The 18,009-nt window shown below is 30.6% G+C and overlaps 2 protein-coding genes across 5 annotated transcripts in view; both read left to right on the top strand.

Moving 5' to 3' along the window:
- Positions 1–3,917: 3,917 nt before the first annotated feature.
- On the top strand, positions 3,918–5,841 carry LOC129237255 (uncharacterized). 4 transcript variants are annotated; one of them, XM_054871853.1, is made up of 2 exons: positions 3,918–5,114; positions 5,226–5,841. In XM_054871853.1, exons 1-2 carry the CDS (start codon positions 4,020–4,022, stop codon positions 5,286–5,288), a joined length of 1,158 nt encoding a protein of 385 aa, XP_054727828.1. In that variant the 5' UTR covers positions 3,918–4,019; the 3' UTR covers positions 5,289–5,841. The 4 variants fall into 4 exon arrangements, with proteins under 4 accessions (XP_054727828.1, XP_054727827.1, XP_054727825.1 ...); XM_054871852.1 differs by having other exon boundaries at positions 3,918–5,157; XM_054871850.1 differs by having other exon boundaries at positions 3,918–5,172.
- A 16-nt stretch (positions 5,842–5,857) lies between these two features.
- LOC129237254 (hormone receptor 4) overlaps positions 5,858–18,009 on the top strand; it is a 53,544-nt gene continuing 41,392 nt past the window's right edge. The window contains 1 exon segment of the mRNA XM_054871848.1: positions 5,858–6,046. Within this exon segment, the coding sequence (XP_054727823.1) occupies positions 6,025–6,046 (22 nt within the window). The 5' untranslated portion in view covers positions 5,858–6,024.

The following is an 18,009-nucleotide window of genomic DNA, read 5'->3' as shown; positions in this document are numbered from 1 at the left end:
GAGAAATTAAGCAAATGCGCGAAGAGTGCAAATTTGAGTGCATTTGACAGGGGAGAAATATTAATTGAGCAGCATTTATGAAGGAGAAAAACAAAACTGAGTAACAATTTTGCATTTTTATACGTATTTCAAATAAAAATTAAGAAGATCTTTTTATGAAAAGCAAAAGACTGAAAATTCGCAAAGAAAAGTTTAACAAAGAAGTGCATTTTGCAAAAAAAAAAAATTAAGTGCAATTTTCGCTCAAAGAAAAAAATTAAATAACGTAAAAGCAAATAAGTAAATAAATAAAATAAGAAAATAAGAAAAAAAATCGGTGGCGTTAAAAACAACTTTTGTGCTGTAGTGAAGTTTACTACGCATTTTGAAGACATTTTTGTGTAAAAGAAAACTTGCTGATGAGAAGAAATTGTTTTTAATGAAAATAAAGAGCAAAATAAACAAGCATCAAATATTTGCAAAACCAAAACCAAAACATTTTATAGAAAAAGAGATACCTCTAAAGTGGAAAGGAGAAAATTCCAGTGTATTGTCGCCTTAAAAATAACACACATGAACTTTATAAATAAAAAATGCTAAAAAGTCTAACGTCGCATCCTACTCAGCGGTGAGCGTAAAAGCTGTGAATGCATAAAACAGGCGAAAGCTCAAGCTACGCATTGTTATTGCAACTAAAACAACAAGTGAGAGTGAGAGATAACGAGACACTGCGTCAAAGAGTGTTCGAGAAGGCGCTAAAAGAGTGTCAGAGAAGGAGGTAAAAGAGTGTTCGAGAAAGAGTTAAAATAGTGACAGAGAAGGCGCTAAAAGAGTGACAGAGAAGGAGGTAAAAGAGTGACAGAGAAGTAGCTAAAAGAGTGACAGAGAAGGGGCTAAAATAGTGGCAGAGAAAGAACAAAAAAGTGAAAAGGGAAGGTCGGATTTAGAGGCGCCCGGCATGCAAATGAGTGAATATACGACCACTGGGCTCACTTAAGTTAAAACCTAAAAGTGTTTTCAAAAAACAAATATATTGGATACAGGGATTTAAGCCGAAAGGCTGAGGGCGCGCTTAAACGCAAATTTTTTTTTATAAAGTGGCAGTACTCAAAAATAATGTATTGATAAAGCTAAAAATTGCTTTTCAAAACTAAAATTATTTCACAACTACACTTGGATTAAACACTGGCAATTCTGCAACAAATAATATACACCGAAAGTATTTATCAATTTTTTTTTGAAAAATATATCGAAGACGGTTAAAAAGTAAAACTAAAAATTTGAAATATTTTTCAAATACTATTAAAAAGTAAAACTGAAAATGGTTGCGCTACAAAATTGAAAAAAATGTGTACACAAATATTTTACGTGGACAACTTAAATTTGGAAGATTTGAGCGAAATATATAACCCTGAGTTAAAGTGGAAGTAAGGCATGAATATTGTGAGTTTCTAAAATCACTTGAAGAAATGCTAGAAATTTAAACATGCAGACAAATTCTGTGTATTTTTTTATCTTTTGAACATGAAGGTAAATCAACAAGCACATTTTATAGTTTTCTGGTTCAACTATGTGCGAAAAAATGGTTAGTAAAAATTCGATGGTAATTACTAATGAGAAAAGCAAATTGTTTGAGAAACTTTAATTCCAAATTTTTACTTTATATTTGGTAGTTCAGGTTGTTTGATCGAAATTAAGCGGTTTAAAATAAACAAAAAAAAATATTTTTAAAATTAAATTAAAATTTCCTTAAATTAAAAAAAAATTTGACTTGCTCCTTTTATCCTTCAAAAGTTACCATTTAAATTTTTTTAAATTAAAATTTCCTGAAATTAAAAAGTTCTTTTCTTTTAAAAATTATCCTTTTATCCTTAAAAAGTTACCATTTAAATTGAAATTCTAATTAAAAAGTTTTTTTTCCAACCTTCAAAAACTACCATTAAATTAATTAATTAAATAAATATTTAGGTAACATTTTTTGAAGAATTTTTTTTAATGAAATTTGTAAAACTTTTAATCATTTTAATAAATAATAAAAAAAATACAAATACAGAAATACAGAAAATTTCCGGAAAGTACTCAGCAATTGCAGCAGATTTGGCACAAAAAATCAAAAATTAAAAGTCGAAAGCCAAAAAACGAATACCAAATCAAGGTGAATTCGTTAAAAGTGGTGGCATTAGATCAACAGGAATGTTTTGTACGTCAAAACAAAGTATTGGCAAAGAATGAATTCGCCTTATTCCATTCTGGGCTCACAGCCACATAAACATGGCGAAAGAAAAAAACAAATCAGCTGATTTACCGAAACCACCTTTAATAGATTCGTCTTATATCGAATTAAAGGAGAAATTTCGAAATCGAAATAATTAAAAAAAATATCGAATCATAAAAATGTTAAAATAATTTTTTCACTCGATTAGTTTTTGCGTTGGCGTCTTTAAAAAAACGGGGAAATATAAAAACAAATTACGTATCCTAAAAACGGAATTTTTTCGCTCAACTACTTTTTTGGTTATCGGCTTCATAAAAAAAAAGAATTAAAAAAAATTTATCCTTATCGTATCAACATCAGCAACGCCTCGGATGCCATTTTTGAATCCAACTCGTTCTCTTCGATCAATCGAAGATGACTTTGAAAACAAGCCTCAACGGTCAATGCCGACAATATTTGTGTATATAAAATATCCAACCTTCTTCATTTTCGCCTTTTTCTGGCATTTCTTTTTTTCGCCCAGAAATGTTTTCGATATTATAAAACTTTTGAAGTTTTGACATTTTAAGATTCTGACCCAAGGCAATGCAAATATTGCAGCTACGGATTCAAAATAAAACCAAAATTAATCAATATTTTTAAATATAACTACAATTTATTTCGTTTTTAGCAATTCAGTTCTTGCTTTTGAATTATTAAAAACCTTAGAAATGAGGTTTCAGTTAATTTGAAAATACTGTTTTTTTTGGATCTAGAATATTTGAAATCTGACTTTCGACCTTTAAGAAGTTTTAAAAATATTGAATTTAAATATAACTGCTTTCTTTCTTTCGAACTTTTAAAACCCAGCTTTTGAAACCTTACTTTAGACTTTAAAGACATTTTGAAACTCGTTACAAATTTACAAAAATGTCCGTATACAAATATATACAAAAATGACCGTTTTTATTTAAAAAAAATTTCAAATAAATTTCCAAACAAATTTTCCAAAAAAAAAATTCAAAAATTTCAAAACCTCTTCAAAATTTCAAAATTTTTCAAAACTTAATATTCCTTCCAAAATTTAATAAAATCTTCAGTTTTTTAATAAAAAAATGATTTCAAGCATTTTAAAAAAGTACTTACACTTTCCGAAAATTTTTTACTACCTGTTTGAAAATATATACATAGAATAAGGAAATAAAAATTTCTATCATTTAAAAAGACTCACGTTAAAAAAAACATATTTTGTTAATAAGTTCAGCTGCATGTGAACCAGTGATCGAAGTTTTAGCCTTCAAAAAATTTACAAAAATTCGCTACCGATTTCGAGATTTACAAGTAAAATTCTCATCTCTGTAAGCTCACATTAGCCGATTACTTCATCGAATTAAACAAATAAAATTTCAAAACTGCTAAGTTAAAAAATGCGTCATAGTTACGTAAAAACTTAAAAATTCAACAAATATAAGTTTAAATAAATTAAAGACTGACCAAACTGCCTTAAAAATAATGCATTGCTGCTTTACCCATAAGAAACGCATATAAATACGAAAAACAAAAAATTACACACCCTAAAACTAAGAAAGTCAAAAGGCCGAGGTTTTTAAAAAATCCCTCAAATAAATTTCAAAACTACGAAAAAGCTCAGCATTTTCGTCACCAAAGGTAAAACTATCAAAATGTTCTCAACGTTACTTTGTTATCCCACTTAAAAATGGCGTGGCGCACGTCATGCAATCATTAGCACCATGTTGCGCAACATTCATCAACGCGCAACTTTTTTATCAAACTCATCTCAGTAAGTAAAGACAAAGTAAACCAACAATAAAAGCAACCAACTCCAATGAATGCCAACCAGTTGGCGTCGGATGTGACAGCGAGAACAGCGATCACAACTGGCAACACTAACAACAACAACAATAGTAGCAGCAGCAGCACGACCAATGACACCAGCAACATCGATGTTGCTAGCGAATCCATGAATCTGAGCATATTGGGGAAACATGAAAAAATTGCGAAGCATTTAAAAAATGTAGCTGCTAGTAAAACGGATACAAATGATGACAGCAACAGCGGTGGCAACAGCAATAACAATAAAAGTAGTGGTGGAGGAATCTATGAACCGAAACAAAATGGGCAATATCGTGAATTCGATGAGCATTTGGATGGTAGGGAGACGCCAACGAATAGCTGGCAGCAACAGCATCACCGCATAAATGGCGAAAAGTCAACCACAACAACAATACACGGCCACAATAGCAACAGCAATAATAGCAGCAGCAGCAGCAGTAGTAGTAGTGGCGCAGGTGGCGGCGGCAACAAGCGAGAAAGTGGCGGACAATCGTCAGCGAACAAGGATGTGGATGAGCGGAATGAAGGGAGAGAGACAGAAAATGAAAGGGGCAGAGAGTGTGAGGGCGCCGCTGTTGATGAAGCCGATTTTGGACGGCTGCACACAGCTACAATCATAAAAACCCCACTCACCAAGACGTTGCTGAAGCGTTGCAGTAGCTACAGTGCGTTGAGCGGCAGCAGCAGTGGAAGCGGAAACGGAAACGGTAGCAATGGCAGTGGAAATGGGCACGGGCATGGAAGTGCCACCACTGCGGCTACCTCAGTAGCCACAACTGCATGCTGCGCACAACCCGCCACCATCGCCGCCAATGAGTGTTTGCTCAATTGCAGCGCCAGGGAAGAGCGAGAGTGTGAGCAGCAGCAGCAGCAACATGAACGATCACCATCGACACTGTCTGAGCAGGCATCGTTCAATGGTGGTGATGAAGGCTCATCTCCGCCACCCCCACCGCCGCCTACCTCGTCGCCGTCGGCACACAGTTTCCTGCATAAAATGCCAACAACCATAACGCCAACAACAGCAACAACAACTGCTGCTGGTAGCGATGGGGCGAAATGTAGCAAATGCAACAACAACAACAACGTACATTACAACAATTACAATTGTTACTATCGCAAAAAGTCGCGTATGCCGATTTGCCGTTAGTATAACAACAACTATTTTTATTAATATTTATTTTCGTATTTTTTGCAGCGCAATTTACCTACACAAACAATACTGAAAATACCTAAGAATTGGCAAATAATAAGTTTTTGAAAATTGGCAAAATGGACAGAAAATTTTAGTTTTGAAAATTTCAAAATTCAAAATACAAAAATCATCAAAAATTGAATTTTTTTTTTTATTAATTTCCCACTACTCGTATTATGAAAAGTGCCGCAAAATTTTTTTAACACAAAACCACCAACAAAAATTGGCCTCCAAAATTGGACACAATTGGTAAAGGGGCTTTGAAAAATTATTTATCAAAATTTTTAATAGCAAAAATTGGCTGTTCAGAAATCAATTTAATTTTATATTAAAAATGAAAAAAAAAAAACATAAGTGAAGTAAAGAAAATTGGCTGCACAAATTCAAAAAATTATTAAGATTGGAGCTGGAAAAAAACTAAAAAAATTGATTAAACCCAAATTTTTTTAAACTTAAACCACCGACGAAATTTGACGTTTTTTTATTTAAAAATGAAAAGCGTTTTTGGAAGAAATCTTTAATAGTGAAAAAGCAACTGCAAAAATTGGCTATTAAGAAAGTTTTGCAAAAATAAAAAAATTCTAAATTTTTATGTAAAACTTTTTAGCTAAAATTTTACAGTACAACAAATGAAAAAAAAAAAAACATTTATAAAAATCGACACTGTATACCAAGACATTGCACACCCCTGAATTGGCATTGAAAAATTTTCGACAAAACCACAAAAACACAAAATGCAACAAAATTGAAGAGCGTCCCGAATTTTTCCGAAATTCATGTTTTGGCAAAGTAGTCGAAATTTATGAAAATCATGACGTCCATAGGTAAATTGCAAACATATTTTATTTTTAAATATTATTTTCTTTAAATTACAGTATTTTCATCCTACTTAGTTTTAAAATAAACTCTTTATAATATTAACGATTTTTTTGTATGCAATGCATTTTACAGATTTTAAAAACATTTCGCTAAATGAATGTCTATAGCAAAAGTGAAAACAGTTACCTACATGTAAGCGCTATAAGCTCCATGAAAGTCTCATGGTTGAAATAAAGCTTTGAAGAAAGCAGATGAAAGCTCAAGAGTAAGTCATGGGTTTATCTGGCGCCGACTTGCATGTAGTTATGACTGAAGTTTGTAAGTATACATACGTACAGCTCGTTTTCTTTATTCTAATGGCCAGTAAGCTTTTTTGAGTTTTAATTAAGCTTTGTTTAACTGAGCTTTAACATATGAGTTAAACAAAGCTGAATGAAAGCTCAAAAAATCTACTCGAGGCGTTTATAATAAAGAAATTTCAGGGGTTTTGTATGAGCTGTTTGTTTTGATGCAACTCTTTGAAGTAAAATGTGAATAATTTTGAGCTTTTCTAAATAAAAGTTCGTACACAAATGACTTTTTAATTTTTGTCTCTGTTTTCGAGAGCCTAACGATTTGAATCAGCCGCTGTAGCCGCATAGGTTGCTGTGTAACTACGATTTGGTAGTACGCTGTTTCAAAACAGTTGAAAAGAAAGTTTTGCGGACCAACTTAAAGCTGAGATTTCTTGAATTTTCTTGAGGCACTTCCGCGTGTGTAGAATAAATTTTTTTTTTTGTACTTTTTTCCTCATTTCTCGTACTGTAGCTTTATTTTGATTATTCGCGATTGCTTTGCTTCATACTTCGATTTGCTATTTGTTGCAAAGGGCAGTGGTATTGCTGGATTTGAGCTTCTTTTAATAAAAGTCTGAGAAATCCTTTGAAGTCGGACTTTAATGACTTAAACGTTCCACGAAAATATTTGTCAAAAAAGCCACAATTTAAGCTTTCATCAGTGAAAGTGAAAAGAATTTAAGCTTTTATCTGAAGTGAGCAACTCTCGAAGCTGGGAACCAACTTGAGAACTTAAGTGCTTATAAAAGAGTTTATTGCGAGGGGACAGCTAATTTTTCTCTTTCAAAGCATGCAATTCTAGAACTAAGTGCCGAAGGAATTTGAATAGATTTAAAAAAATATATCCTTTTTTTTTTTGAATAAAAGTTAAGAGAAACCAGGTAGTGAAATTTTCGCTCGATTCAAAAGCAGCTCGAAAGCTTAGTGCCTTATGAATCTAAAATCTAAATGAATAGTTTAATTTTTGCTCTCTTGAAATGTTTCCTCTTTTCAAATTTCATACACTTGTGCTTACATAAATAAGTCACTTAAACTTTTTACGATATTCGTAATAATGTTCATGCAAAATTTTTTTTGGTAAAATTTTTATAAAAATACAGTTCATTGTATAACAAAAACCTTATAACTCACTAATAATCGTAATAACTTTCATCATTACTTTTTTTCATAAAATTTGTATAAAAATATAGTTCATTCTATGGCAAACACCTCACAAATCAAAGTCGCACACTTAGTACGAAGTTCACAAAAATTAAAAAAAAATTCATAAAAACGTACAGCTTAATAATTAGAATCTCTAGAAGACTTCTGTGTATGCAGTTTTATAGCGCATTCAGTTTTATTCAAATTAATCATCCAATTTAGTTTTTGAATAACTTTTTATCTATATTAAATAAAAAAATTAGTTTGTGTGAGTGGTGGAAATCCTTATTTTCACCCTTACGTGTTCCACTGCTTGTTTGTTTTTGTACTGCAGCTGTTTAGCTCATAAGTGTCAAATATGACTAACGTACGACAACAATTAATCTGGATCAATTATAAATCTTCCGGTAAGGGTGATTAATTTTGCGCCGCCTGTTGTAACGAATAGTAGTTATGAAGCTGCTCAAAATTTGCGTTCATTTTTCCCAATTTTTTTTGAGAATTTTCTTCCATATAAAAGTCCTCAAAATGTGAAAAATTTACCATGAAAAATGTTACGGACATTGTAAAAAGATAAAGTAATTTAATTATGTAAACAAAAGTGTGCTTCTTGACCAAATCCACTACCCATGCATTCAGAGTTTTTACCCTAGATATTTAGATATGTATGTATGTATGTATGTATGTATATATGCTGAACTATGTTATTTAACCTTACATTGGGAATATTTATCTGCTGAAGTATGTAAATATTATAATGTGTGGTTTTATCTGCACAGATCCATGTCTATGTATGCACGATTTTATATGAAAAGATTCTATATATGAAAAAAGTACTTTTTGTTGTAAAAATACCTAAGTACATAGGCACATTTGTAACCAAACGCATGCTTCTTCGCTCGCAATGGTTTGTAGTAAATTTATTCTTAATGTAGATATGCATGTATGTATGAATGTGGCTGTTATTTAAACAGTCGCTGACATCGTGTTTTGTTGTTGCGCGCTAAAGTATTTTTAAAATTTGACCTATTTTCATTATCAAGCGCAAGATTATTCTAAACAATAAAAGCAACAAATGACTTATAACGCACAAACTTACGTATCCACATACATACATATATAGACACACACGCATATGCGCAGAGCAGTTAGGGCATACGTATGTAAATACATACAAAGAATAAGCAGCGCGACCAGCATTGACAGAGCGAGAGAATGTGTAAAGAGCAGTGCTGAGGCATACACAATGAATGATAGAGTAGAAAAAAAACAATAAATAAATACTAAACATTTTAAATGTTGTTGTAAAAATGCGCTACAGTGTTGTTGAAAATTGTTGTTTTTTTTTGTGTTTTCTGTTTTTGGACGCATACGAGAGCAGCGCGCAAAGTACGTAACGCATACGCACAGTTGCCCAAATTAGCACCAGCGCGCAATTGGCAGAGCTTTAAACTCTCATATGAGTGGGAGAGTGAAAGAGCACCACACATGCATATATGCATGTGAATGATTATTGAGAAAATTAGATAGCAAGCAATGAGCTCACAAACTAACCACCGCGCAATACCCAACCACCATCATCCGGTCTGCTACCGCCTTCGCTTGCGCACTTCTGCTCAGCTCTTCTCACCCCAAACGCATTCCAATGCAAGCTGAGGAAATTCAAATACACATACACATAAATATTTATTTCTCTATGCATGCGTTGCGTATATGAGCCATTAGTTATTATTGCTCTTGTGCGTTGCAAAGGGCACCTGGTACAATGACAATAAATGCAACAATAACAACATTTACATATCACAAGAATAGCAACCAAACTCACGAGGCCTATGTGCGTGTGTAGACAGTCTGCTCGGCTAATTTAAAGATATTAGAAAAAATTTGATTTTGATTTATGCACCAAAGTATGTGTGAATGTGTGTACACATATTTGTACATACTTATATATATAATACATATGTACGACCCAACTTCTATGCGCACATCATAATGTGTGTATGCTCGATTAGTTGCTTCATACATATAACTTTTAGTTTTTAGTGTCTCTTGTTGTTGTTTCTGCTGCCTCACACAGACTAATTTTGGACTTTTGTGTGTTTGTTTGTTCTTTTGCTCCAGAAAAGTGTGTCAGCGTTAAATTAACATTTCTTTTTCATAGTTTTTTTTATTTGTTATTTGCCTTTGCCATATACACACATACGTACACAATACATTTGCACACTTCTATTCACACATTGCGCTTTTTTTCTGATTATTTTTTGTACTTCTGGAGCTGCTGTGAGTTGCTGTGCCATTCATGCAAACCATTTGAAACTAATAAAGGGTTTTAGAGAAAAGTTGTGGAAGCGTGCTAGGGAATTGGCTGATAAAATGGGTGTTTGTTTTTTAACATATAAAACTTTCAATCGTAGTGCCTGCCAAATGAGCTCTCCAAGTACAAAGCATCTGCCATAGCAGAATGGGTTGTGTGTGACTGGCATTTAATTGGTCAGGGGTTCAATGCCCAACTAAGACAAGTGAACGTGAGATGATGGAAAAAAATGTGCAATAGTGTTGGCCGCTCTGCAGGCTACGACATATATATGTCTCTTCTAGGGTATTTCTGCCATGAAAAAGTTCGAAACAGAAGCTCTCATCTACAGGGTTGCCAATATTCGACGGACCCATCTGGCAACCCTGTATCTTTTGACAGAGACGTCAGATCGCTTAATGACATCCCGCGTTGGAAGCGTCAGTCCAAGCAGATTTTTAACATGGAACAGTATACGCCACGCGAGCGCTCCCAAATTGTTGAAATTTACATTCAAAAAAAGAAGTCAATTGTGAAAACTCAACGTGCTTATGAAAAATTAAATAATGTGAAAAGTGAAAGGTTTTTGACTGGTGATACTCTTTCTAATCTAAAGAGGCCAAATCAAAACCGACCAAGGCGTTGCCAAGGAGATCCCAAAATCGCCGTTCTCAGCAGTTGGTCATTGCTCGGACCACTTTACAATGAATTATCCGCATTGATTTGCGTTTATTCCCGTCAACCCTTTATTTAGAGGCTACATAAACTTATAGCTTACTTACTTTTGAAACCTAAGCATTTAAGAAAAATGAAGTAAATTAAAATAAACACTTTTTAAATAAATATTTTCTGCAATAAAAACTGATTTTCTTCCATTTTGTTTGAAATCTTACGATATGTTTTTAAATATGGATAAAAAAAAGTTAAATAAATATTTACTCGGTTCTTATAAAACATTTTCGTTTGAAAGCTATTAATTAAAGAAAAATATAAAATAAATACTTGTGGAATAATTTGTTTTCAACTATTTAGAAACATTTTTTTTTCTATTTTCAAAATATTAATATAATTAGTTTTTGGCATATAATAAAGTGTTTTAGTTAACAATGAATTGAGAAAAAAATGGATTTTTTTTTAAACAAATAAAAATAAATTATTTTATAATAAATAAACAAAAATAATTAATTTTTCAATAAATAAATAAAAATAATTTTGTTTTTTACCTGTTCTGGGTTACTTGCTTTTGAAAGCCAATTATTTAGCAAACATTTGAAATCAATACTTTCTGAATAAATATTTGTTTTGTTCCTAAAAAAAAAATTAATAACACTAATATTAAAAAAAAAAATTAAGTAAAAGTAAATACATTTTTTTATAAAATTCTTGTGTTGTTCTAATTTAAATTTTTTGAAAACTAATATTTGAAAACTACATGAAGTCTACGTAAATAATTTTTAAGTAATTTTTTTTTTGTAAATAGAAACGTTTTTTTTAATAATAAAATATTTTTCAAAATATTATAATATTTGTTTTTTGACATATAATCAAGAAGGAACTTGAATTTGGAAGCTAATAATCGTAACAAATTAAAAAACTGGTTTTTAAATAAATATTAAAAAAAATATAATAAGTAGTAATAAATATTTATTTATTTTGTGTAGGCTTTTGGCTTTTAAAAGCTTATATTTAGAAAAAATATATAAAGTAAATGCTTTTTATATAAATTTTTTTTTTTTTAAATGGAAGTAGTTTTTTGTTCTATTTAAAAAAAATATATAAAATTTTAAAAATTTGAAAACTAATATTTCAAAAAAAGTATGAAGTACCAAAATAATTTTTAAATAAATTGTTTTCTAAATAGAATTTTTTTTAGTATCAAAATGTATTTCAAAATATTATAATATTTGTTTTTTGACATAGTATCAAGACTTTTTCATTTGTTATGAATAAAAAAATTATTATTAAATTAGTGGTTAAAAAAATCATTAATTAGAAATAAATATTTATTTAATTTGTATTGGCTTTTGGCGTTTGAATGCTCATAATTTAAAAAAAAAATGAATTAAATGCTTTTAAAAAATATCTTTTTTTGAATGGAAGTCGTTTTTTGTTCTATTTTAAAATATCTAAAATTATTGGTTTTTAGAAACCTCATCTTTGAAAAAATTAAAAACAAAATCTCATTCCTCAAACCCAAAAACTTCCCCTTTCCATCCTTACTCCCACACATTAGTCAGCGCATTATTTGCATTGTGGCTGCTAAAACAAGCAAAAACAAACCGTTATGTACACATTGCACCAGAGGTGCCAGCAAGAGGAAGCGGGTAACCGCGGTAATAGCGCAGACACACCAAATTTAGCGAAGTCCTGAACCATCTGTGCGATCCTTCTATCAGAAAAATGTGAAACACAGATAGCGCTCCAAGAAGTAAGAAGACATTGTTCCTAAGCAACGACAGATGGACATTTCCACCACACCAGGTAGCGGCAGGCTAATCACCTATTCACCAGAAATCAAATGGATTAACGAAATCAACGCAAGACAAGTCTTGTCGGAGCCCCATGCTCCCGAGAGGAGTGAACAAGTGAAAATATGAAGTAAATACTTTTTAAATAAATCTTTTTTTAAAGATTTTTTCTTGCTTAGAGTAAACATATAAAATTCTATGTTTATTGAAAACTAATAGTAAAAAAAAATAGGAAGTACCTAAATGCTTTTTAAATAAATACTTTTTAAGAGAATTAATTTTTTAACATATAATAGAATAATTTTTTAATGTTGAATTGTTTTCTAAAAAATACTGAAGCAGTTATTTGTAGCGCAAGAAAACTACACATTTTTAATGAAATTTTTATATCTTTCTATTCAATTAGAAAATGTATGAAGTAAAAGCTTTTTAAATTAATATTTATTGAATAGAATTAATTTACTGTTTTACTATTGTAAATTATTAAAAAAAGTTTACTTTTTGAAAGCTTATAATTTAAAAAAATTTATAAAATATGAAGTACCTAAATGATGTTTAAATGAAGTTTTTATTTTTAAATAAAAAATTTTTTTGTTCTTGTTTAAAAAATATTAAATTTTTTAAAGCTAATATTTTAAGAAAGTATGAAATAAGGCTTTTAAAATATATATTTTTCCTTTCTTGAATCAATTTTTGTTTACTCAAAACTCTAAAACCAGCCTAACTGAAACTTTTTTCATGCATTAAATTTATAAATTAAATATTATATTTAAATAAATATTTATAAATTAAATATAACGCATTTCTAAATATGACAAACATAGCTACTTTTATCTAAGCTTATAACTTTTTCTCTGAAACGAATTTTTAACACTTACAAATATTTCCAAAAAATTAAAATATTTCCCAAGCATCAGCTTAGTACACCCCTCTGTGTCATAAAATAACAAACTAAATAATATTTTGCGCACGACGCGGCAACTCACGGCATCAACTTAGTACCAGGTACTATTTTATGTGTATGTTTGTCTGTTGTATGTATGTAAATGCTCCACTTCTCTTCTCTGTGAATCGTTATTGGATTTCCTAAAAGTAGCAACATATTTTTATATAACATTTTCTAGATCGTTAAAATTTTCGATCATCAGTTTTTAAGTAGCCAAAAGTCTAATTTACACTTCATATAACTGTGTACGTACGTATGTATGTATATGCGTGTATGAATAGATACATATGAATAAGCCAAGCCCAGTTTTTGCCTAGCAAAGCGAAGTGAGTTGAATGAACTTTTTGGAAAATCGAAAAAGAAGCCAGAAATGATCGGCAAATAATTGAATTTTTATCGAAAGAAACTTTCTCAATGCATTTCGAAAGGACAGAATTACAAACAAAGCAAACAAGCAAGTAAATATATGAAAAAGGTATGCATACGTGCATATGCACACACACATAAGTATATGTAGGTATGTTGGTATGCAAATGCACACAGAAACGAATAAAAAATAAGTAAAAATTGAAAAATGTTTGTTTTCGCCGCACGAATTGTTACAAACCAACAAACAATTGACAGTTGTAAAAACAATTAATATGGCTTTAGTGTTTGTGTGTGTATGTGCTTGTGTGTCTACGCATTTGACAGCAACAAATGCTGATTAAATAGATTCAAATTTGATGAATGAGTAGACATTTTTGGAGAAAATTGTGCAGCAGAGCAAATTCAAATATTTCTACTCTAATCTACGTGACATCCAACGAGGTTTATTTAGGTGGTATTTTATAGATTAAAACCTATAAAAAGATCAAATAGATATTATTTTATTTACTGAAAAATTTAATGTACTTCAATATTAGCGCAAATTTTACGCATTTCGTAAGTATTCTGTTTTTACTATAAAAAAAGTGAAGAAAGTGGACTAACATTTTTTGTATTTCAAATTTTATTTATTTATGAAGTAGAAGACGCTTCGTGAAAAATCACAATTTCAAACTGCCGAAGGCCCTAGTAGCTAGCGCTTATCTTTAGTGGATTAATTATTTATAATTAGTTCTCGTGTAAATAATAATAATAAAAAAATAAATTCAAAATTTTATTAAGGCCCTCGTCCCATTTGTTTGATTCTTTAATAGCGTGTAGAACGCGGAAACAGGAAAAAAGAGTTCTTATTTTCGTTTGCAGTATTTTATTTTTTGATTTATTGTTAAAAGATAAACAATTTTTTTGCCCATACGAGGTTCGTTGAAAAAGTTGTTAGCCTTCAAAAAATGGCATCCTTTAACAATGGATCAAAATATAAAAGATTGAAAACAACAATAAAAAATCGTTTTCCTTTTCCGTTTTACATGATTTCAAAAAAACACCCAAAAAACGCCATTTCAAATGAGGCGAGGGCCTTAAACAGCTCAAGGTGGCGCAAAATTAATCACCCTATTGGCAGATTTATTATTTTTGTAAATGGCGTTCATCAATCATATTTAACACCATAAAAAAGTTATTCAAAAACAAAATGGGATGATTAAATTTGTGCCACCCTGTATTTTTAACTATATACAAGGACGTGAATAAAAATTGTTTAATGGCGTTAATTAATTCACATACTCTTGACCAACAAACCAGAAAAGAATCGGATCCTAGAACTAACATTAAACATTTTTTTACAAAAGTTATGAAAAAAATATTAAGAAAAAAAATTATTAAAAACAAAAATTTTTCAAAAAACTTAAAAAAAAAATTTTTTATTTAAATAAAAAAAAATTGTATTTAAATATTCTCAAAAAATTAAAAAATTTTGTTTTTTTATATCGAATATCTCGAAAATGGTTAAGTTTTGGGCAACGTATCGGAGTCAAATTAACCAGAAATCACATAAATGATAATATGGCTAAGTATCGAGGACGACTTTCTGGGTAGGCCTATATTCAAGTGCTGGATTTCATACTACCTCAACTTCTGTAATAAAAAATACAATTTTACAATAACAACTTGTTGGCTTTTTTGTCATGGGTGGGGCTGCTCATTTTTTTACACTATAAATAAAGCACTTACACAATTTTATATATAATCATCATCATTTTTTTTATCTCCCATTGGTGCATAGAGCCTCAATAACGCATTTTCACCTGGCTCTATTTTTGGCTCACAATTTTAGTGCGTTCTACGATTTTCCGACTTCATCGACTTCTTTTTGTAGCGATATTCTCAATGTAGTCTTAGATCGACCCTTCTTGCAGCTTTCATGGGAGTGCCAATAAAAAGCTTGTCGACAGACTTCCGTTGCAGTGTTTGGCCACGAACTTCCACTTTCGTAATTTTTATGGTTGTCCTTTAGCTCTAAGTTCCACTTTTTTATATAACTCATCGTTGCTAATGGCGTTTGGCCATTACACCTTGAGAATGCGCCGCTGGCATCTGCTTACAAAACTTTGAATTTTTCTGGTTAATTTGATATATAATTCGCGCATTATTTGCATTGTGTGGCTGCTAAAACAAGCAAAAACAAAACAAAAGGAAAACACACAGTTACACATTGCATCAATGGCGCCAGCAAGAGGAAGCGGGCGATCACGGTAATAGCGCTGAAACACGAAATTTAGCGAAGTTCTCAACCATCTGTGCGATACTTCTGTCAGGAAAATGTGAAACACAGATAGCGCTCCAAGCAGTACAGAAGACGTTGTTCCTAAGCAACGACAGGTGGGCATTCCTACTACTTTGGACAGTTAGCGGCAGGCTAATCACCTACCCTGTCAGAAATCAAAAATCGTCGAGACCCTATGCTCCCGAGAGGAGTGAACAAGGAAAAAAAAACAGTCTGCTACTTGTTTTTCTTATAAAACTCTTGAATAGTAAATTATTTTACAGTACTTTAAAAAACAACCTACTTCATCCTCGTTCAAAAAATTTATTTGCCTGGAACTTGATTTTCAAAAGTAGCCAAAAGTTAATAAAAATGCATTTAAAGCTTTAATTTTCTTTTTATTTATTTTTAGTCTGACTCAAAAGTTTAACAAATACTTTATCCACTCGTTTGTTAGTTTTATAAAATCAAAACAATTTTTGCGCTAAGGTTCAGTTTCTCGTTCAGTGTTCCCAAAGCTATAAAAAATTTTGGTTTTAAGTGAAATTATTCCGAAAGAAAAGGTTTAAAAATGCAGTAGTATGAAAGAATAAATGCAGTGCAAATGGAAGAATAAAAACAATTTTAAAATAAATAATATGGAAAAATACTATATTGGTTATATGAAAAAAATTATTTTCGTACTAAAATTCAATTTCTCATGGCTAGGAACGTGATTGTAATTTTTTTTAAGTTAAGGATTCAGAAAGAAAAAAATAAAAAACTTTATAAAATTAAAAAATAGTGCAAAAGTAAAAAATGTTATAAAGAAATATGTTATTAAAATATATTTTATTAGAAAAGTAAAAATATTATAACAAAAAAGTAATTAATAATTAGCGCATACATTGCGGTTAGGATTTTGGCCGAGCTAGTCTTCCTATTTGTGGTACGCGTCTTGATGCTGTTCCACAAAATATCATAAAGAAATAAATAAAAAAATGAAACGTAAATCATATGAGAATTAAAATTAAACACTTACAACAGAGAACTGAACATTTTAATATAAAATTTCGGAATATAAACAGCAGAAAAAGTAAGCATTATTTTTATGAAAAAAATACAATAGCATAACTAAATAAACATTAATCGCTATTCCTTTTTTAAGAAAAATTAATTCCAATACACGCAACCATTTAAATAGTGCCCTATTTTGCTTTTTTCATTTTTTGTTTACCCCTCGCTACTGTTATTGACAATGACTAGAGGAAAATATGTGACCGACAGTCATTGTCCACTTTTTCAATGCATCAGATCATAAGCACTGGATGCCCTAAGCTAATAGAGCACAGCAATTTGTGTTTATGTTTGTTGTTGTTGTTGTAGTTAAGTAGCTAAATGAAGTTGACACATATTTTTCAATAGCTGCATAACTTGTTTAGCTATGATTCTATTTTGTGTGCTAACATTTGTATAAATAAAAAAAGAGGAGCGAAGTTGAAGTGGGTGTTTAGCCGAAAAAAGTGGGAAAGGGTTTGGACATTTTTATTATTTAATTTCTGTTATTATATTGTAAAATTGGAAATAATTGAAAAAGTATGAAACAAATTAAAATTCATTAATTTTTATTTAGAATTTTTTTTTAAGAAGAAAGTACTTATAAATATTTCATCTTCAAAAACATCAGAAAAGCTATTATATTAAAGCCACTCAGTGACTCACTCAGTAATAACCTTAAGCTTTAACTAACTGTTAGGATATATCAGAAATTTTGTGGTATTTATACTAAATTTACGAAAAGGACTGAATTGCTGAGACCACTTTTTTGCCTAATGAACGCTAGATTAATTCTGTGTCAATTGATTTTTCTGTGATGAATTATCCTGACCGAATTTTTTTGAAGCAGTCGACCAGAACTACAAATTCTTGTCTTTATAAGCTCTTTGGTAGAACCCAACTATCGTCTAGTTAATTAATAAGTAATCTAATACAAGTTCAAAATAAAAATGTTCGAAACCTTTCAATTTTTAACTCAAATGCAACCAAAAATGTAGTAATTAACATTTTTTCTGTTTGTTTTTTTCTAACAGAATCTGTAAGTCTCTTCCACTGTAGTCGCTTTTGATTGTTCTCAGCCAAGTATTCGCAGTATTTATTATTGCTTTTGCTGCCTTT

Source organism: Anastrepha obliqua, chromosome 2 (genome assembly GCF_027943255.1).
Source record: "Anastrepha obliqua isolate idAnaObli1 chromosome 2, idAnaObli1_1.0, whole genome shotgun sequence".
NCBI classification, from domain to species: domain Eukaryota; kingdom Metazoa; phylum Arthropoda; class Insecta; order Diptera; family Tephritidae; genus Anastrepha; species Anastrepha obliqua.
Note: the sequence above shows the minus strand (reverse complement) of the source record. Positions and strands in the feature narration are given on the sequence as shown.